The sequence below is a fragment of the Periophthalmus magnuspinnatus genome, chromosome 4 (assembly GCF_009829125.3).
Source record: "Periophthalmus magnuspinnatus isolate fPerMag1 chromosome 4, fPerMag1.2.pri, whole genome shotgun sequence".
In the NCBI taxonomy this organism is placed as follows: Eukaryota; Metazoa; Chordata; class Actinopteri; order Gobiiformes; family Gobiidae; genus Periophthalmus; species Periophthalmus magnuspinnatus.
In genome coordinates, this window is record NC_047129.1 from 6,431,064 (window position 1) to 6,446,851 (window position 15,788).

The following is a 15,788-nucleotide window of genomic DNA, read 5'->3' on the forward strand; positions in this document are numbered from 1 at the left end:
AATAGACTTATACGTAATATTAACTTTTATGTTTTAATTACAGCACTGGGCATACACAGCAAGAGCAGGATAACAACAGGGGCAGATGTAGAAGGAGAGGAGGCAAAAAAGACAAAAGAAGGAGACAAGGCAAGGAGACAAGGCAAGGAGACAGCCAAGGAGACGTCCCCTGCCTGAGAGCAAAACAAATGGCTTATTATTAGTTTCCTAATCGAGTTAATGAGAGGCATCCTGCGGCAGTGACATGCGTGTAGCCTCAGATAATACAGCTGTGTTTGTGAACTCTAACTTATTTCAATTATCTGTGTTTTATAAGAGCTTTATGGGATTTTAATTAATGCTGCACTCTGTAGCACCATTTGGAATATACAGGGGAGATGTTCAGTACATAGTATCCCCGAAATGAATTGAATTGCACTTATGTTGCTTTGTTTTGTTTTTGCTTTTGGCTTATTTGAAACAGGAGCTAGGATGGACATAAATAAATATTGAAAATAATTAGTTTTCTTTAATGCAGATGAAAGAATCAGAAACTAGCATGCCATGGTGTATTTCAAATGCACTGTGCGACTTAGTTAATAGCCTTTTAAAATGTTGTTTAAAATCTCTGTGATTGACTCTAATATCGTAAAGATGCACTGTGGAACTGGTGGGAGGTCTGCCACATGCTTGTCTGAATAAATGCAAGCTAGATATGTTTAATGCCACACTGAACAATCCAGGCCAAGCAATAACATCTCTGGAATCTGTAAAGAAGTGCAAATTCCTACCATGTTCTGTACCAACACTGTTGTGAGAGCAGCTCAGGACCCCAATCTGCCATAATCTTCATCTTAAAGCCACTAACTACTCCTTTGAACAGATCTTAGGCAAAGAAAAGAAATGGTTTGAGAGGGGAGTTAAAGAGGCATTTTTTGATAGGAATGACAATCCATGTTTGAAGTGGAATGGGGCTTAGGCGTAATTTATCTCCTGTTCATAACTTCATCCTCAGGCCTAAAGCAAAACAAGGAAGCAATAGGGCTAGCCAATGTGCTAATAGGTGTGAGTGCAGCCAGTAGGGGCCTGGACAGTTCAAACTTAATGTAGTTAAATAGCCCTAGTGTTATTTTTTAAAGAGCCTGCTCACAAAAGTCTCCAACAAAGACAATAAGAGCTCCATTACTCAATATCTACTGAAATGTGAAGGGTCTACTCTGTTGTACTTAATGTTGTTGTTGTTGTTGTGAAAAAGGCCATCGCATCACCACACAAGTCTTTCTTTTCCAATGACTTTATTGATCATTTAACCAAATGAACCATCAGATATATTACACAGAGCGAAATGTGATCGACAGGGACCTGACACGAGGCTCCACACCATCCACTGACACACACAAACCAAGTCAGTTTTTTCTTAAAAGTAAGAAAATTAGTAAGGCCTCCACAAAGTCACCTAATTATTAAATAGTATTTTTTGCACGCTATGAACACATCATATATTTTTTTAAATAATTTTTCTCATCTGTGATTTGATACTTAAGCTTCTGAAATAAAATAAAAAATACCTCAAACACAGACTACTATTTGGCAACGTGTCATCAGGTCAACAGATGAGAATGACAATCACTGTCAGTACAAACAGAATAGAGCCTGTAGTCAAGGCCATATCAACGACAAACAAGAGAAACATATTACAAGTGCTTGGATCAGTACTTATTTTAAACACCCAACATTTACAGTAAACAAAGTGAGTCCGGCGTATGCATACCCTACTACAGAACTACTGGAATTGGCAATGTGTCGTGTCTCCTCTTCACTGAATGCCGTGTTTTAGAACGTCCAACGGCATCAATAGTGTCCAGCATTCTTGCATGGATAAAGACAAAAAATAGTCCAGTGTCCCATGTCCAAACTCCTGGTAAAGTTGTCCATCAGAAGTCAAATGTCCAACTAGCTACAATACTAGTCTAAGCCATGTCCACTCTGTTAGTTTGGGGTGCTCCACATTCCTTGGTCAGTGCCATTGCGACAAAAGCATTGGTTTGGCTACAGCAGACTGCCGGGCCAGGAGACGATGGTGAGTGTGATTCTGCCCCGAAGCTCCTTTAGGAGACGCACCAGCGCTGTGTGGGTCATGCCCCATGTACTCTTCCCATTCACTTCCAGCAAAATGTCCCCACACCTACCGAAACAGAGTGTAATATTAGAGTGGTTTATGGCAGTTTATGTATTTAAAAGCATGAAGAGTTACATATTACTATATAACATGTGATAAGGTAGGAACAAATGTAATGTAATATGTACTTTTAGTTGCAGTCCAGTTTTAAAACAAGATTCTTAAAATACCAACTTCTTTTTTGATTGTGTTACTGCATTAACACTTGACCTAGTTTGGTCCTGGATGAGGCCAGTTTAGTCCTGATGCAGACTTGGTTTGGTTCTGTTCAAGTCTTTAGCTCTGATCCAATCCAGGTTTAGTTGCAGGTTTAGTCCCATTTTAGTCCCAATGTTGATGTGGTGCGTGCAAATGTTTAAACACACTCTAGATGTTATGTTGTATGTATTCTATTTGCATTTACTGAAAACTGAGTGCTATTAGCTGGGCATACCTTATCCTGCCATCGTTGTAGGCCGGCGTTCCTTCCACGATGGAGCGGATAAAAAAGGATTGATTGCAGTTGACCTCTTCTTGACCCCCGACGATGCTGAAGCCCAGGCTGCCTGAAGTGCTCCGCCTCAGGACAATGTCTTTGCAGCAGTAGAGATGCCTGCACGGGCCAAGAGCCAGATTAAAAACACTAATCTCTCAAGTCTATCTTCCTCTACCACACACACACACACACACACACACACACACACACACACACACACACACACACACGGCATCTACAACAGCATAAGCACCAGCGACTAAGAATCAAATCAGTGTAGGTAAGATGAAGATAAGTCTGCTGCTGCTCTCTGAAAAATGCTGCCACTTCGTACACAGAGATGCTGTACTGATTTGACACAGGATGTTTGAGAGTTGTATCCTTAAATTTCCTCCACAGTATCCACGTCAGTCGCTCAAAACAAACGCAGTCTGTGTTGAGTGCTGAGTGCTGTTGTTTTTTATTAATGGTGCTTTTATTCAGTTGTCTATGAATTGTATGAAATTAGGGTTAGACTTTAGAATAACTGCACCTTAATAAACCGTAAACATGAGCATCTATGGTAGCCTTGCAGGGACAGATTGTTGATTATATGAACAACAAACCCAGACAGGAAGTGACAACATTTTAAATAGTTGTAAAGGACTTGTGACTTTGATAACACTTTATAATAATTAAATCTGATTTGCCTTAATTAAGAAAGACTCAATTCCTAATGAACAAATAGTTTAATACTAGTTTATTAAAATGCTTCAGGCTTGGTAACGTTTTAATTAAGGAGTTATGGTTTGTTAGGGTATTAATTAAGAAGTTACTAGAGCAGAGCATCTTTTCTTTTTGAGATCAATGTAATCAGTGTACTGTCCTTTTAAATAATTAATTAAATAAACAAAAAACCTGAATTATTCTTTATAAACTACTATCAAACTATTTGTTCATTATGAATTAAGTCTTTCTTAAGGCAAATCAGATTTAGTTATTATAAAGTGTTATCAAAGTCACAAGTCCTTTACAACTAATTAAAATGTTGTCACTTCCTGTCTAGGTTTGTTGTTCATATAATCAACGAACTGTCCCTGCAAGGCTACCATAGATGCTCATATTTACAGTTCCACTAAAACTTCACTAAAGTAATTAGGTATTCGAAATGTATATCCCATTCCCAAGCATTTTAAGCCTGCTTCTCCACTGCTCTAGATAATAGTCCTCTTATGAATAAGTCCAACATCTTTTGTAATTAATTCATAGAAGAAAATTTCCTCATCTTTTATTTTGCTCTAACACTTGTTTATCGCTGTCACCCTGAGCTGACAATTCATTATGTGGAAATAGTCGTGCCAAGGCTGACACTTGGCTTCATGAAGTTGTGTGGATAAAAAGGCTATGAATATTTAAGCCCAAAAGTTGTTTTTGTTCCTCTTCCTCCAGCTGGCCCTGACAAATTCTGAGATGAGCCCAGCTGGCCGAGGTCACCGACTCTGGACAGGAAGAGCAAAGAAAGTTTACCACAGCCCTATCAGTGGAGTGCACCTGGGTAGCTGCAGCCATGACACCCACAGAGGGGAGTAGTCGTCGTTGGGCAGGGGGCTCAGGGGGCTCTTGGTGCTGTCTGTGGGGGACGGGGTGAGGCAGGTGGGGAGGGCGCACTCTTGTAGGCTCTCTTCTGGAGGACGCATTTCCAGGACCTTGAGCACCACGGGGGAGGAGGTGTTTTTGAGGTTGGCCACAGCCTCGCTCCGTGTCACCCCTGTCAGATCCACCCCGTTCACGTTTAGCAATATGTCACCTACGAGAGAGAGAGAGAAAAAACAGACAAGCTGAAGCCTTAGCTCACCATGCTGCCCTCATAATGGTTTTTCAAAGGACCTCTCCAGACATGGGGCTAGTTAATATTCAGCACCTGTGTTTTAATAAGCTCCGCTGATGAAAGTGGTGTAAAGAATAACACATGGCATTGTGCTGAGATGCTAGTGCACGGCTCAAAGGACACGCATGCCCGTGGAGGATATGCTAATGCAAGTAATGGCTCCACCACAGCTCAGCAGCGAACCTGTCACAACTGTGTACAGAGAAAACTACATGTGAAGAAAAGTACTGCAGTGTGAGCAAATGTGAGTGATGACTTCAATATTTATGCCACGATAATTTGGTTGTAAAAGTGTTGTAAAAGTACACTTTTTCAAAAGCCGGTTATGACTATGAAACCATCTGTAATGATAAAACGCTGGGAGAGAACTGCTTGAAAAGCTTCATAAGAATTGGTTAACATAACAAAACAATACTCTTTTCCCTCTTATTGCTGAATCCCACTTTGTGTTTCTTTTTTTTTCTTTTTTTTTATTAATCCAATCTCAATATTAATTTCCTGAATGTAAATAATACAGACTTTTAATCACTGCAATTTAACACAAATTTCTTCCCAAAACGTGTGAACTCTGCTCCTGACCACCACTTTACAGGAAGACTGGCTGAAGACATCTCAATTAAAAAGACCCAAGATAATTATTGCCGATTAGCAATCAATGAATCCCGATCTGGTTCAAATTTGATCAACTGCATCATCCTTTACAGTTCTGGGGATTAAGTAAGGAATATCTGGAGCAACTGAAACATTCATTCATAGGCAAAGTTGGTGAAGTGTCTTGCTCAAGGACACAATAATATCTACTGGTTCGACTCATGGATGTTCAAGATATCCCACAATCCATTCTGCAACATCAGGAGGGCTGTCCTTCATTTGCTGTTCTACATTTTGACTGGCTAATAAAAACAAATGACAAACTACACGACAGAGGCTGCCTTGACAAACAATAGTGTTGATATGCTAATGTTTGTTTGTGTCTGACGTTTAACTATGTTCAGGGCAATTTGTGAAGCACTGAACCAGAGCAGCACTGCACTATCTTTTCTGGATGGATAAGCCCTGTAATGAAACATGAGTATTTAACATGCATCAATCATTCACTCTGTTTATTCTGCTCTCATTACCATATTAATACTATTGTACCACTGTCTGCCCACAAACAAGGCTCGCGCAGTGTCATACAAAGCAGGGTGTATTGATCTATTTGATGATGGCACAAGCCTGGAAATGCTTCTTTTGTCACAATTTGTATTGGGTATAGATTTTCTTATTTGTTTTACTTATTGGTTTATCTCTGGTTGCCCTTCTTACATTCAAAAAAGTTTATTTGTCCAGCTTTGGTATGCTTTTACTCAATTGTGGTACAATTGTAAAAAGACAAACTGGACAAGGACATTTTTGCTGTATGAAGTCTTTTTTTTAGTTTTTTTTATACCCACTGATCACACCTAAACCAATAATGTATGTTTTATTGTGGTAGGTAAATCGCTTCAGGCAAGTAAAGTGATAAACATAACTGCACAATGTAACTTTTCTACTTTCTGGTATGGCACTTGCTTTGCCTTGACTATTCCACAGAATGGCACTTTACGTTCTATCCCAATGGAGATATGTAAGTGACAGGTCAGATCTGTGGAGAGACAAGCCCACTCAGCGTAAGAATGCATGTTTTTCGAGGTGTTTTAGAGCAATAATTATAAAAATATCTATCTTTGCATAAATGCTAGATAGATGTGCTTTATGTCATACTGTGGAACATTTGACAAAGCAACAATATTTACATGAAGACAAGCAGGTGGCGAACCCTACACCACAAAAGTTACATAATGCTCCTTTGACAGTTTGATGTAAATAAAAACAACTTGGTGTCAGATAGTACCTTTACGGATTGAGCCTTCCTGCCCCACCACCCCGTCAGCGTCCACGTTGGTGACGTAAATGGGCAAGTCCCACCCTCGGCTCGACATGCCCCCAGCCACTGTCATACCCAGGGAGTCGTATGGCTCTTTGGTCAAGGTCACTGTCTTTTCATAGCATGCTGGCTTCTGACAGGTGTCCTTCAAACAGAAAAAACATCATTATTAGTAAAGATGAGTTTACCCTTCAAGATTTTAAATGCATTATCTTTTCAGTAATTGTGCTGCTCAGAATTAAAAATATGACCCCAATGTACCCTACACTTAAGGAGCACATCAAGGGCGTCAAGATAAGTTTCACAATAGGAGCACTCATTTACATATTAATAACAATGTTTTCTCTATGACACATTATAGCTCCTTAATAATGGCAGAATCCATACCAGGGCTGCCCAGGATAATGCAGAGTGCACTGACAGTCACTAATTAATGAATCGCTCCATTAGCATCACTGGGTATCTGTAACACTAGGAGCTCATACGGCAGCTTCATGGCCTCTTCACTCGTATTGGATATAATGAAAGCAATGCATTATTTCTTAGTGGTGATGTGTTGCAATATTTAGCTGGGTGAGAGGCTGCGAGGGGAGAGAATAGTTGTATTTATGGAGGGGGTGTTTGTGAGTCAGATAGCGGAGTAACATAGTAATGAATAACACATGGACACATTGAGGTTGATGGGATGTGGAGCCTCATGCGGCGCAGCTAATGTGCTGCTTTCACACATTTTGCTAACACTCACAGGAGGGCAGGGTAGGGACAGGGGCCTGGACACTGTTACAAAAATTGTTATACTGTAATAAAAAGTATAACAATAATAGCAATGACTTGGATTTTATATTGCGCAATCATACATTTTCTAGTGATTGGCTTTGTTTGTAGCCACAGCTGCTCTGGGTTTGATATCAAACCAGTATCCATTGTGTTTGTGGTAGTATACTTCAACCACTATGCTATTGCTGCCACACCAAATACTGATATGCATAATCAAACGAAGAATAGATTGTCATGTGATTTGGTTGTCACAAAAACAGCTCAGTAGATGAAATATAATGCTCCCTCTGACTTACAATATGTTTTCATACTGTTTTCAGATTTTAATTCTGAGCATAATTTTTCAGCAGTCTTTTCTATCCAACACAATGGCTGTTTCGGTGTGTGACTGTAGCTTTCCACCTGCTATCGTTATCATTAGATGAAGAGCGTGCTGAAGCAAACATGGCTGCTGCAGATGCAATGGCAATAGCTTTGATGGAATATTATCTCTCTGGATCATTTGCACCTGAAAGGAACAATTTATCAGAGAGGCAAGGAGATAGAAGAACAAAGCTTCTCTTTTGTGTGCCTGGTCTCCTGTGTAATTTGTATGTGTACTCACCAGTAATGTTTGCTCGATGTCCACGGGGGAATAAGGAGGGGGACCATCCATGGCCCACGGAGCCTCTTGTAAGATGTCCGGAGTGGGGACGCAGATCTGACGGGACACGATGAAGTGGACACGCTCCTCACTCGCCTAAAAACATCCGGAAAAGGATCATTTAGGAACATAGTCGATCTTTGCAAAGTGAAATGGCTCTCCTTTGTCATCACAAGTGTTCTCATTTAACAGAAGACTGTGCCAAGCAGTGCAAACAGACTAAACAGATCATCGAAGACAGTGGGTTTAGAGTTCATTCAGTTGCAAATCAGGAGCAGTTACATTTGTACTTCTGCCCTCAGCAATCCAACTTAAGTCAACAGAAATAAAACTTTTAGTAGAAACATACATGCAGTAACACACTAGTAAAAATGGAATGAATATAATAGAGGCATTCAATTACAGTCTGAGCTTCAAATACAATTCACTCAAGTGAATATTTTTGGTACCTACCTCACCTCTTCTCCTCCCATCAATCCTCTCTCAGCATAGCTGCAGGCTCTCTCTAACATCACAGCCAGTAAGCCCCACTGATCTATTCTATAGCTCTCCTCTGCCTCAGTTTCCAGTGCCACTCATTCCTCTCACACTCAGACTGGCTGCTGTGTGGATCTGCTTAATTCTTCAGAGGCCTCCCCTACATTAGCATGGAGCTGACTCCTGAGTTAACCGGCACAGCCCATTATTGTCATAATTGGACTAATTTCATTTCTGTGCTGCCAGTTCTTAATCGGTGACAGAGAGTAGCCACTGTAAGTGGGCACACTGCTCTATAGGGACATATGAGAGCCAGCCAGACTCTTAAACAGGAACTACAGTCCCAGAGACCCCGCTCAGCCCGCCCAAAATACTGCAATTAACCAGGAACCACAAACACACCATTGACTGGCATCAGGCCGGAGCCAGAGCTGCCACATGTCCCGGTCTATCAGGGCAAACCACTATTAAACACTATTAACTGCAGGCAGCACAGACACAACACAATTAGTTTGAATCACCGCAATTATCTTTAATGCCACAAGGACTCCCACTGAGAGTGCAGTTGTTTGTGCTCTGTAAAATGAGCAAACTAATATGGACTGTGACCTCTAAAGTAAGACACCGGAGGCGGTCAGTCTATCTAGTCTACGTTATTATTATTATTATTATTATTATTATTATTATTATTATTATTATTATTATTATTATTATTAGTATTATTATTATTATTATTATTATTATTATTATTATTATATGTGGTTTCTTGTCAGTGGGTTGTGTGAACGAGCTCGCATCTATTACTATCCAGCTTCATATTAACAGCATATGACACTCCTGTATATTATTATATTATATTATTATTACAAATCAGCTCAAATTGTCTGATGTTTAGTCCAGCCTCACAGACTGACCTGGATGAGCAGAGCAGCATGCTCTGGTGCCCCATAGCGCAGGTCGTGTCCATTTATGGCCAGGACCCTGTCCCCCACACTCAGCTGTCCGTCCCGCGCGGCCAGGCCTCCCTCCAGCAGGTGGAAGATGTAGACCCCATGCATGTCAGGCCGCCGCACCAGTTTGATGCCCAGCTGCTCATCTGGAATGCTCTTGTTGAGGACCACGTGGATGCTGTCGTCCCTCGGGTACTGGGGCAGTCCCTGTGCCCCGGGTGAGGACAGGTCGTATGGGTGTGAGTGGCTGTGAGAGCGGTACCGGTGCCTCTGCTCCCGGAGCACAGTCAGCCGCAGCAGCTGGCACGGCTGTTTGAGGATGGCCACAGCGTAGCAGTGAGGCACATTACTGATGTCAATGCCATTCACCTGAGAGGGAGAGAGAGCCATATCAGGAAGCACTTAAAATGTTAAATAAATCAAAATAAACTGTCTGAAACCCATATCAGTGCCATCTTCAAAACAAAACAAAAAGTTCTTGGGTTCATTGCAGACATTCTTGATATTTTATATCATTTTTTAAGTGCTAAAGCTGTCACAGCTCAGACACTGGACTCTGAGGAGAAGAGGAAACATCTGCTGTTTAATAGTGTGACTTTTGGAATGAAGGATTTTGGCATATTTGGACACTATGGAAGGAAGATATTTATCATTTTATCATAACTATAAAACATTTTATGATGGAAAAACAGATCTAAATCTGCTTCATATTCATAGTAAACTCTTTTACACTGACTGGTCCTTAGTTTCAGTCATCACTGTTGTACCTTGAGGATCATATCCCCTGGCAGCAGGCGCCCATCCCGAGCAATCACACCCTCTCTGTAGATGTCCTGGATGAGGATGCGAACCAGGGGCGTCTCGTTGCCCCCGACGATACTGATGGCCAGAGGCTCAGAGGGGTCTGCTCTGGTGATCTTGATGCTGGTGACCTCTCCATCCGGGATCAGGTGGTGGAGCTGAGGCAGGGCCAGCACTGTGAGGAGAAAAGTTGATTTTAGATTTAGGATCAGACAGTGTAACGGCCAAATACAACAGGAGCAAAAGAGAAAGGAGACAGGTCCATAGAGAGCATATAGGACTCAGCAGCTGCCAGGGTCCCACATGTCACTCAAACACACTTATATGATAGAGAGAGGGGGGAATTCCCTCATGTTTGTGGGATTAGTCACCTCCATCTGTGCAAGATCTGCATAGGGAAAACTCATTGATTGAGTCTAGCATAAATAACTTTCCATTATCAACAACTTTCTTTTGCACAATTTACCAAATTACACATACACATCCATAAACACATATCAATTGCACACAATATTTTCAATATTTGACTCACAAATGATGTGTCATGAACATAATTTCTTTAAATACATTTCCAATACCATCCTGGTGAGATTCAATCATCCGAGGCATTCCCATTCATATGCTTTATTCTCGAATATTTATAGCCATTTAACTGCTAAATGACACTTGCTGGGTCATGATAAAATGGGTGGACAATATTTGGCATGGCTGAGTGCGCGACAGAAGAGACATTTTCTGGGATCCATTTCATTTCCTTCATGAAATGCCTTCTCCTTTTTCTCTGTACGCCTGCTTCCTCTGGAGTGGCTCATTCCCCTCGCGCTGCACTTTTCCCATTCCAAAGTCAATATTTTGTCTTTATTGCCGCAGATTGCTCGAAGGGTGGAGTGTACACTAACTCACACACACGCACACACACACAATTACACACATGCGGACAGACCTGCGGCTGTTATGTAACCCTTCCTTCAACCTCCCTCTACCTCACCCACTTCTCCTCCCATCAATCCTCTAAGGTGCATCCGCCGGGACCTTCACCTTTATTTGTTGCTGTTGCATTGGTGTCTTCCACAACACTCTTTCCTCTCTGCTTCTCTCTCTCTCTCCACTTGTTTCTTTGTCTCTCCAGTGGCCCAGCAATGAATATTTAATCCATTCTCTTCCTCCTCCTCATTGATGGCCTGGGAGAATGATCTAGTCCCCGAACGTTCGTCATTTTCTCGCTCTTACGCAATCTCGCATTCCTCTTCTATTGCTTCAGCTACTGCTCTCGGCTCTTTGTATTTCCTCATATGCCGTACCATACAGAACATCCTCTGCTGCTATCTCTGCCACTCTTATGGATCTACCACGTGAAGAACCTCTCTGGGGAGTGTTCAATCATGGTGCGTAGAAGCTGCTAGTTTAAAGACAGATGGAGGGCAAGAGGGAATTGGAAGCGACAAAAGAAGAGAGGAGAGAGAGACCAGCAAACAGAATGGATATGTGTGGATGACCTTTGCTTCTAAACATCGCCTTGGGCTAGCCTTCTCTCACTGATGTGTCCTCAAGGATGCACCAATGGACTTATGCAATATGTTGTTAAATTATGAAAGAAACATATGCTACTGTTACGGTGTGGTCCTGTAAGTAAACATGCCCAGAGTAAAGTGGCAGAGATTCAAAGGATATGACAGGCGGTTCACATATGCAGCTCAAACCGGCAATTTACAGGGAATTTTATAAGAGTAAAAACATACGGACAGAGCTGATTTCTTAGCATTTTAACTGGCAATTTCATTCATCAGGAGCATCTAGTGAAATTACCTGGGATTTGCAGGGAAGGCGTGTGAATAATACCAAACGATTGTGTGAACAGAGCAGTGTGAAGCTTCTGGATATGAGATAAGTGCGTGAATAGCGGCCATTGATGGAGGTTTTGGCGATCTGTATCCTCCAAATTTCTGGGAACTTTGTGTGAATGGTGTTTAACTGAGGGTTCTATTACTGCGTTCATTCACAGTATCTTGACAGCTTTAGAGTAAGGGGAAGATATCATTTGACAACGATGACAATTTACAGCCACGTTGCACACGCCAAGTAATTTTGCACACGCCAATGCAATGTGGAAAGAACTGATCAGAGGAGAAATGGGTTCAACAATGTGTGATAAGTGTGATAAATTGTTGGTAGACACCTATTTGACTAGACGTTGAGTTGATTCGAGTGTTATTGGTACAAGATAAATGCTTCAGAATGCTGCAGTTCTAAATGGTGGCTTATTTGTTGTCTAGAGTTGGCTTTTGTATGAGCGAAAGTCCTCATCGTAAACTCTCCTTATGCTAAAATAAAGCTTCTCAGTCTGAAGTCCTTACCTTCCTGTGGCACGCTCGCGTTCCGGGCATTGTCCCTCTCCTCGGTGCTCTCATTGCTCACTGCTGTTCCACTCTTGGTCCTCCTCAGAACGCTGAAGGCTCGGTTCAGTCTCCTGAAGGATCGGCTCCGCACTGAAGAGCGGTCAAAGTTTCTGACTGTAAGAAACACACAGAGGGAAGAGGGAGCTTTATACAAACTCAGGATCGACATGCCCGGACATGTTCGACTGGACCCATCACAGCCAGGTTCAAAACATCTGGAACTGCTTTTCCTTTTGTCAATATTTAGCAATTCTGTGGACTGTGTATCTTTAGATTCATATGGCTTTCTACACAACACACACATATTTTGCATAGTGTAAGGTAATATGGGGTCTGTTTTGCAAGAGATAGTTGTTGACAGTGTACATTCCTTATCAGTTTCAATTTTAGTTAAGCAAGCAAATTCCGCTGAGCTACTTTGTATGCATAACGACAATCTAATGACATTTCTCCAACAGAGCTCAAGACTGTGCTCCTCGGCATCATGGAATTTTCAGTTAGACTAATGAATGTATTTACCAGTACTGACACAGCAGCTTATGGGGTTATTCCATGGCTCTTTTGTTTACTTCTTTATATAATTTTGATTAATGCATCTCTATGGACCATTTGCACGCTCGTATTCACGTTATTCCTTCTTAAAGTTACCATGGGAGCTGCTATCGTATTTTGGGTTGTATTGTTTTGTATGGGGCTACCGATCTTTATAAGTTCTATGTGGTCTACAAAGCTGTTTTAAAGTTTACCAGAGAATCGGAACGTGAACATTTCAACACAAATTAACCTACTTTATATCATATTTTAACAGGAAGAATAGGATTCCCATTTAACCAGATGTTTCATCACAAAGGAAGTGCCAAAGTCAATACAAACATGGCAGATTTTACTAATGAATCACTAGCATAAAACCCTAAGATTCTGATTCACAAGTCAGACCGAGCTCCTGACCGTAGTTAGTCATTACAACATAAACCACAGAAGGCTCCATTCTGCTTTGACACACTAAGAGCTACTTTTAGCTCCAAAGTGCGTCATGACAGACTTGCCACTTGTGTCCTTTTAATTAATAATAAAGAGACTTGTGCAAGGAAAATAGTGTTATGTAAATGCATGTGATATAACACACGGTGGATTCTATGTCACAAAAGTTCTGCATCCCTCCACTGAGATTTTGTCCGGCATCTTTTCTTAGCCTGGGGCCAATAGCTCTAGGAGGCAGCAGAGGAGCAAAGGCATGCCCAGCTCACTGCACTGTTCTTAGGGCACACTTCTCTGCAGCGCCCCCCTCCCTACTTTAGTCCCTCCGCGAAGCATTCTGACAGCAACATTATTCTTTGAGAGGTCCGGCCGCTCCTGCATCTGACAGCTTGTTCAGCAGGAGCAGCGCTGGTTGTGGAGAACGTGGTAGTGCAGCTCTGTAAATAGATGTAAAGGGCTGCAGCAACGTCATTTGGTGTTCTCTCTACTACTGTACTGTGCTACCATAGGCTATTTAAAGACGCACTGCCTTATTCTTCTACTGTAGTATCTGGGGATGGGAAGTAAATCAATAGTATGCAAGTTAGAGCTTTAAAATCTTAGTCAATTTTCATTTTCAACATTGATGGAGGATACGAAAGCGAGGACTGGATGTTCTACCACTGGAACAAAAACTGATGTGCTTTGTGTTCAATAATACATCCATACAATTTTACAGTTATTGTGCAATCCAATTACTAAATTAATTATGTTTTTATTTTTTGATTGCTCTGTAAGCAGTTGTAGCAAGTGCAAAAAAGAGTAACAGCCATATAAATCAGCCAGCCTGTGCCTCTAGACGCCGACCAGCACATTTGCATTGCTTGGCTTCCTGGCATGTTTGGTCAGGTAGATGCATTCAAGCACTAGAACGTATAATGCAATGAACTGCCAACACCATTTCTGGTTGTTTGCACAGGCACTGGGCATCAAGAGACTCAGTGGTCTGTTTTGGGGCACTCATTGCCACTCATTAGTTTCACAGGTGAGAAGTAGCGAAATTGAGGGGAGCAGCCGTCCACGTCACTGGACATTAATACACACTTGCAGAGGCTATATTTAACCTGCGTCTCCTTCCGCTTCTCCTTGACTGCATAATGTACTGCCCTCTCTATGACTTTCCTCCGCTTTTATCCCTCAGCTTCACACAAAGTGCGCCTTTATAGATTGGTGGAAAAAAACAAGGCAGAGCAGCTAATTGGCTGAAAGGATTTCTATCAGTGATCATTAGAGGCAACAATGACTGTATCCGTGGACCGGGCTTGTACGAATGCTATGTTGGTGTAACTATGTCTCAGAGCAAGGAAACTGAGTTTGACCTGAATGTGTGACCAGAAAGCTCTCTGGTCTTTATCGACTTTATCGACTGTTTTTCTTATATTAATTTGCAGTACGGTTTTCAATTTGTCAGTGTGTTCACATCTAAGACTAAATAAAAATATGCAATTTTATTTTAAGTGAGGAGAAATGATTAGACTAGACTAGCCTCTAAAATACAGTCATAAATATAAACAGTGACGGAATAGTGCCCTACAAACTGGTGTGTTTTAATAATCAAAGTTTTTATTTCATTTACAGACTAGTTGTAGGACTAATCACCAGTGTATCATTCGTCTCTTATGGGGTCTGAACCTGCAGTCTGTTGTTCCACAGGCAGGTACCGCCAAACCTGCCAGTCCAAGCTCTTGGCACAGTTCACACTAAGGAGTAATGAGACTTCAGAAGTGTCAAATGTGGTATGGGTGGATCCCTCAGTATCGTACAGTAGAGGGATACACCCTTCATTGCAAATAGGAACAATGGCCCCTTATGACAGGGACATGCACAGACATTTAGAGGGGCAGGTGGTCAACCAAGAAAAAAAAGCGCACTTCTCCATATCACTTAAAATAAACTCATCTACAGGTTTTAAACGTAAGCAAACATTATTTATCTTCTTTAAAGATTACTTTTAGGTGCCTGAGGTTTAACGGCAAAGGTTTGTGAGTAGGTGTGTGGGCTAAGAGACCAACAAGAATATCTTTAAAATGAGAGACAGAGCAAAAAAGTAAGATAAGAAGGGGTCTAGGGTCCTTCCCCCAGGAGGTTTTGATAAAAGTAAATGTAATTTCCTGTATTCTGGGGTATTTTAGGTGAAGAAATACTATTTTTAACAGACTGATACAGAATAATGGGATATAAGCTCATCGTTGTTTCATACTTCTCTCCAAAAATCAAAACGTGCAATTCTTTATTACACTATAACATCTGCTTACTTTTATGCCATACTCAATAATTTCTCTGTGGAGCCCCAGCCCACTGCTCCCCCCCGTGCTCCG

General features: G+C 41.5%; 1 protein-coding gene across 4 annotated transcripts in view; it reads right to left on the reverse strand.

Annotated features, from left to right (window-relative positions):
• Positions 1-1,257: 1,257 nt before the first annotated feature.
• Positions 1,258-15,788, reverse strand: part of lnx1 (ligand of numb-protein X 1) — a 42,852-nt gene continuing 28,321 nt past the window's right edge. For all 4 annotated transcript variants that reach the window (XM_033965122.2, XM_033965121.2, XM_033965124.2 and 1 more), the window contains 8 exons: positions 12,412-12,567; positions 10,024-10,232; positions 9,221-9,625; positions 7,791-7,925; positions 6,377-6,554; positions 4,164-4,419; positions 2,592-2,750; positions 1,258-2,164 (listed from right to left, as the gene is read on the reverse strand). In XM_033965122.2, the coding sequence (XP_033821013.1) occupies positions 2,029-2,164; positions 2,592-2,750; positions 4,164-4,419; positions 6,377-6,554; positions 7,791-7,925; positions 9,221-9,625; positions 10,024-10,232; positions 12,412-12,567 (1,634 nt within the window). In that variant the 3' untranslated portion in view covers positions 1,258-2,028. The remainder of the gene's footprint in view (positions 2,165-2,591; positions 2,751-4,163; positions 4,420-6,376; positions 6,555-7,790; positions 7,926-9,220; positions 9,626-10,023; positions 10,233-12,411; positions 12,568-15,788) is intronic.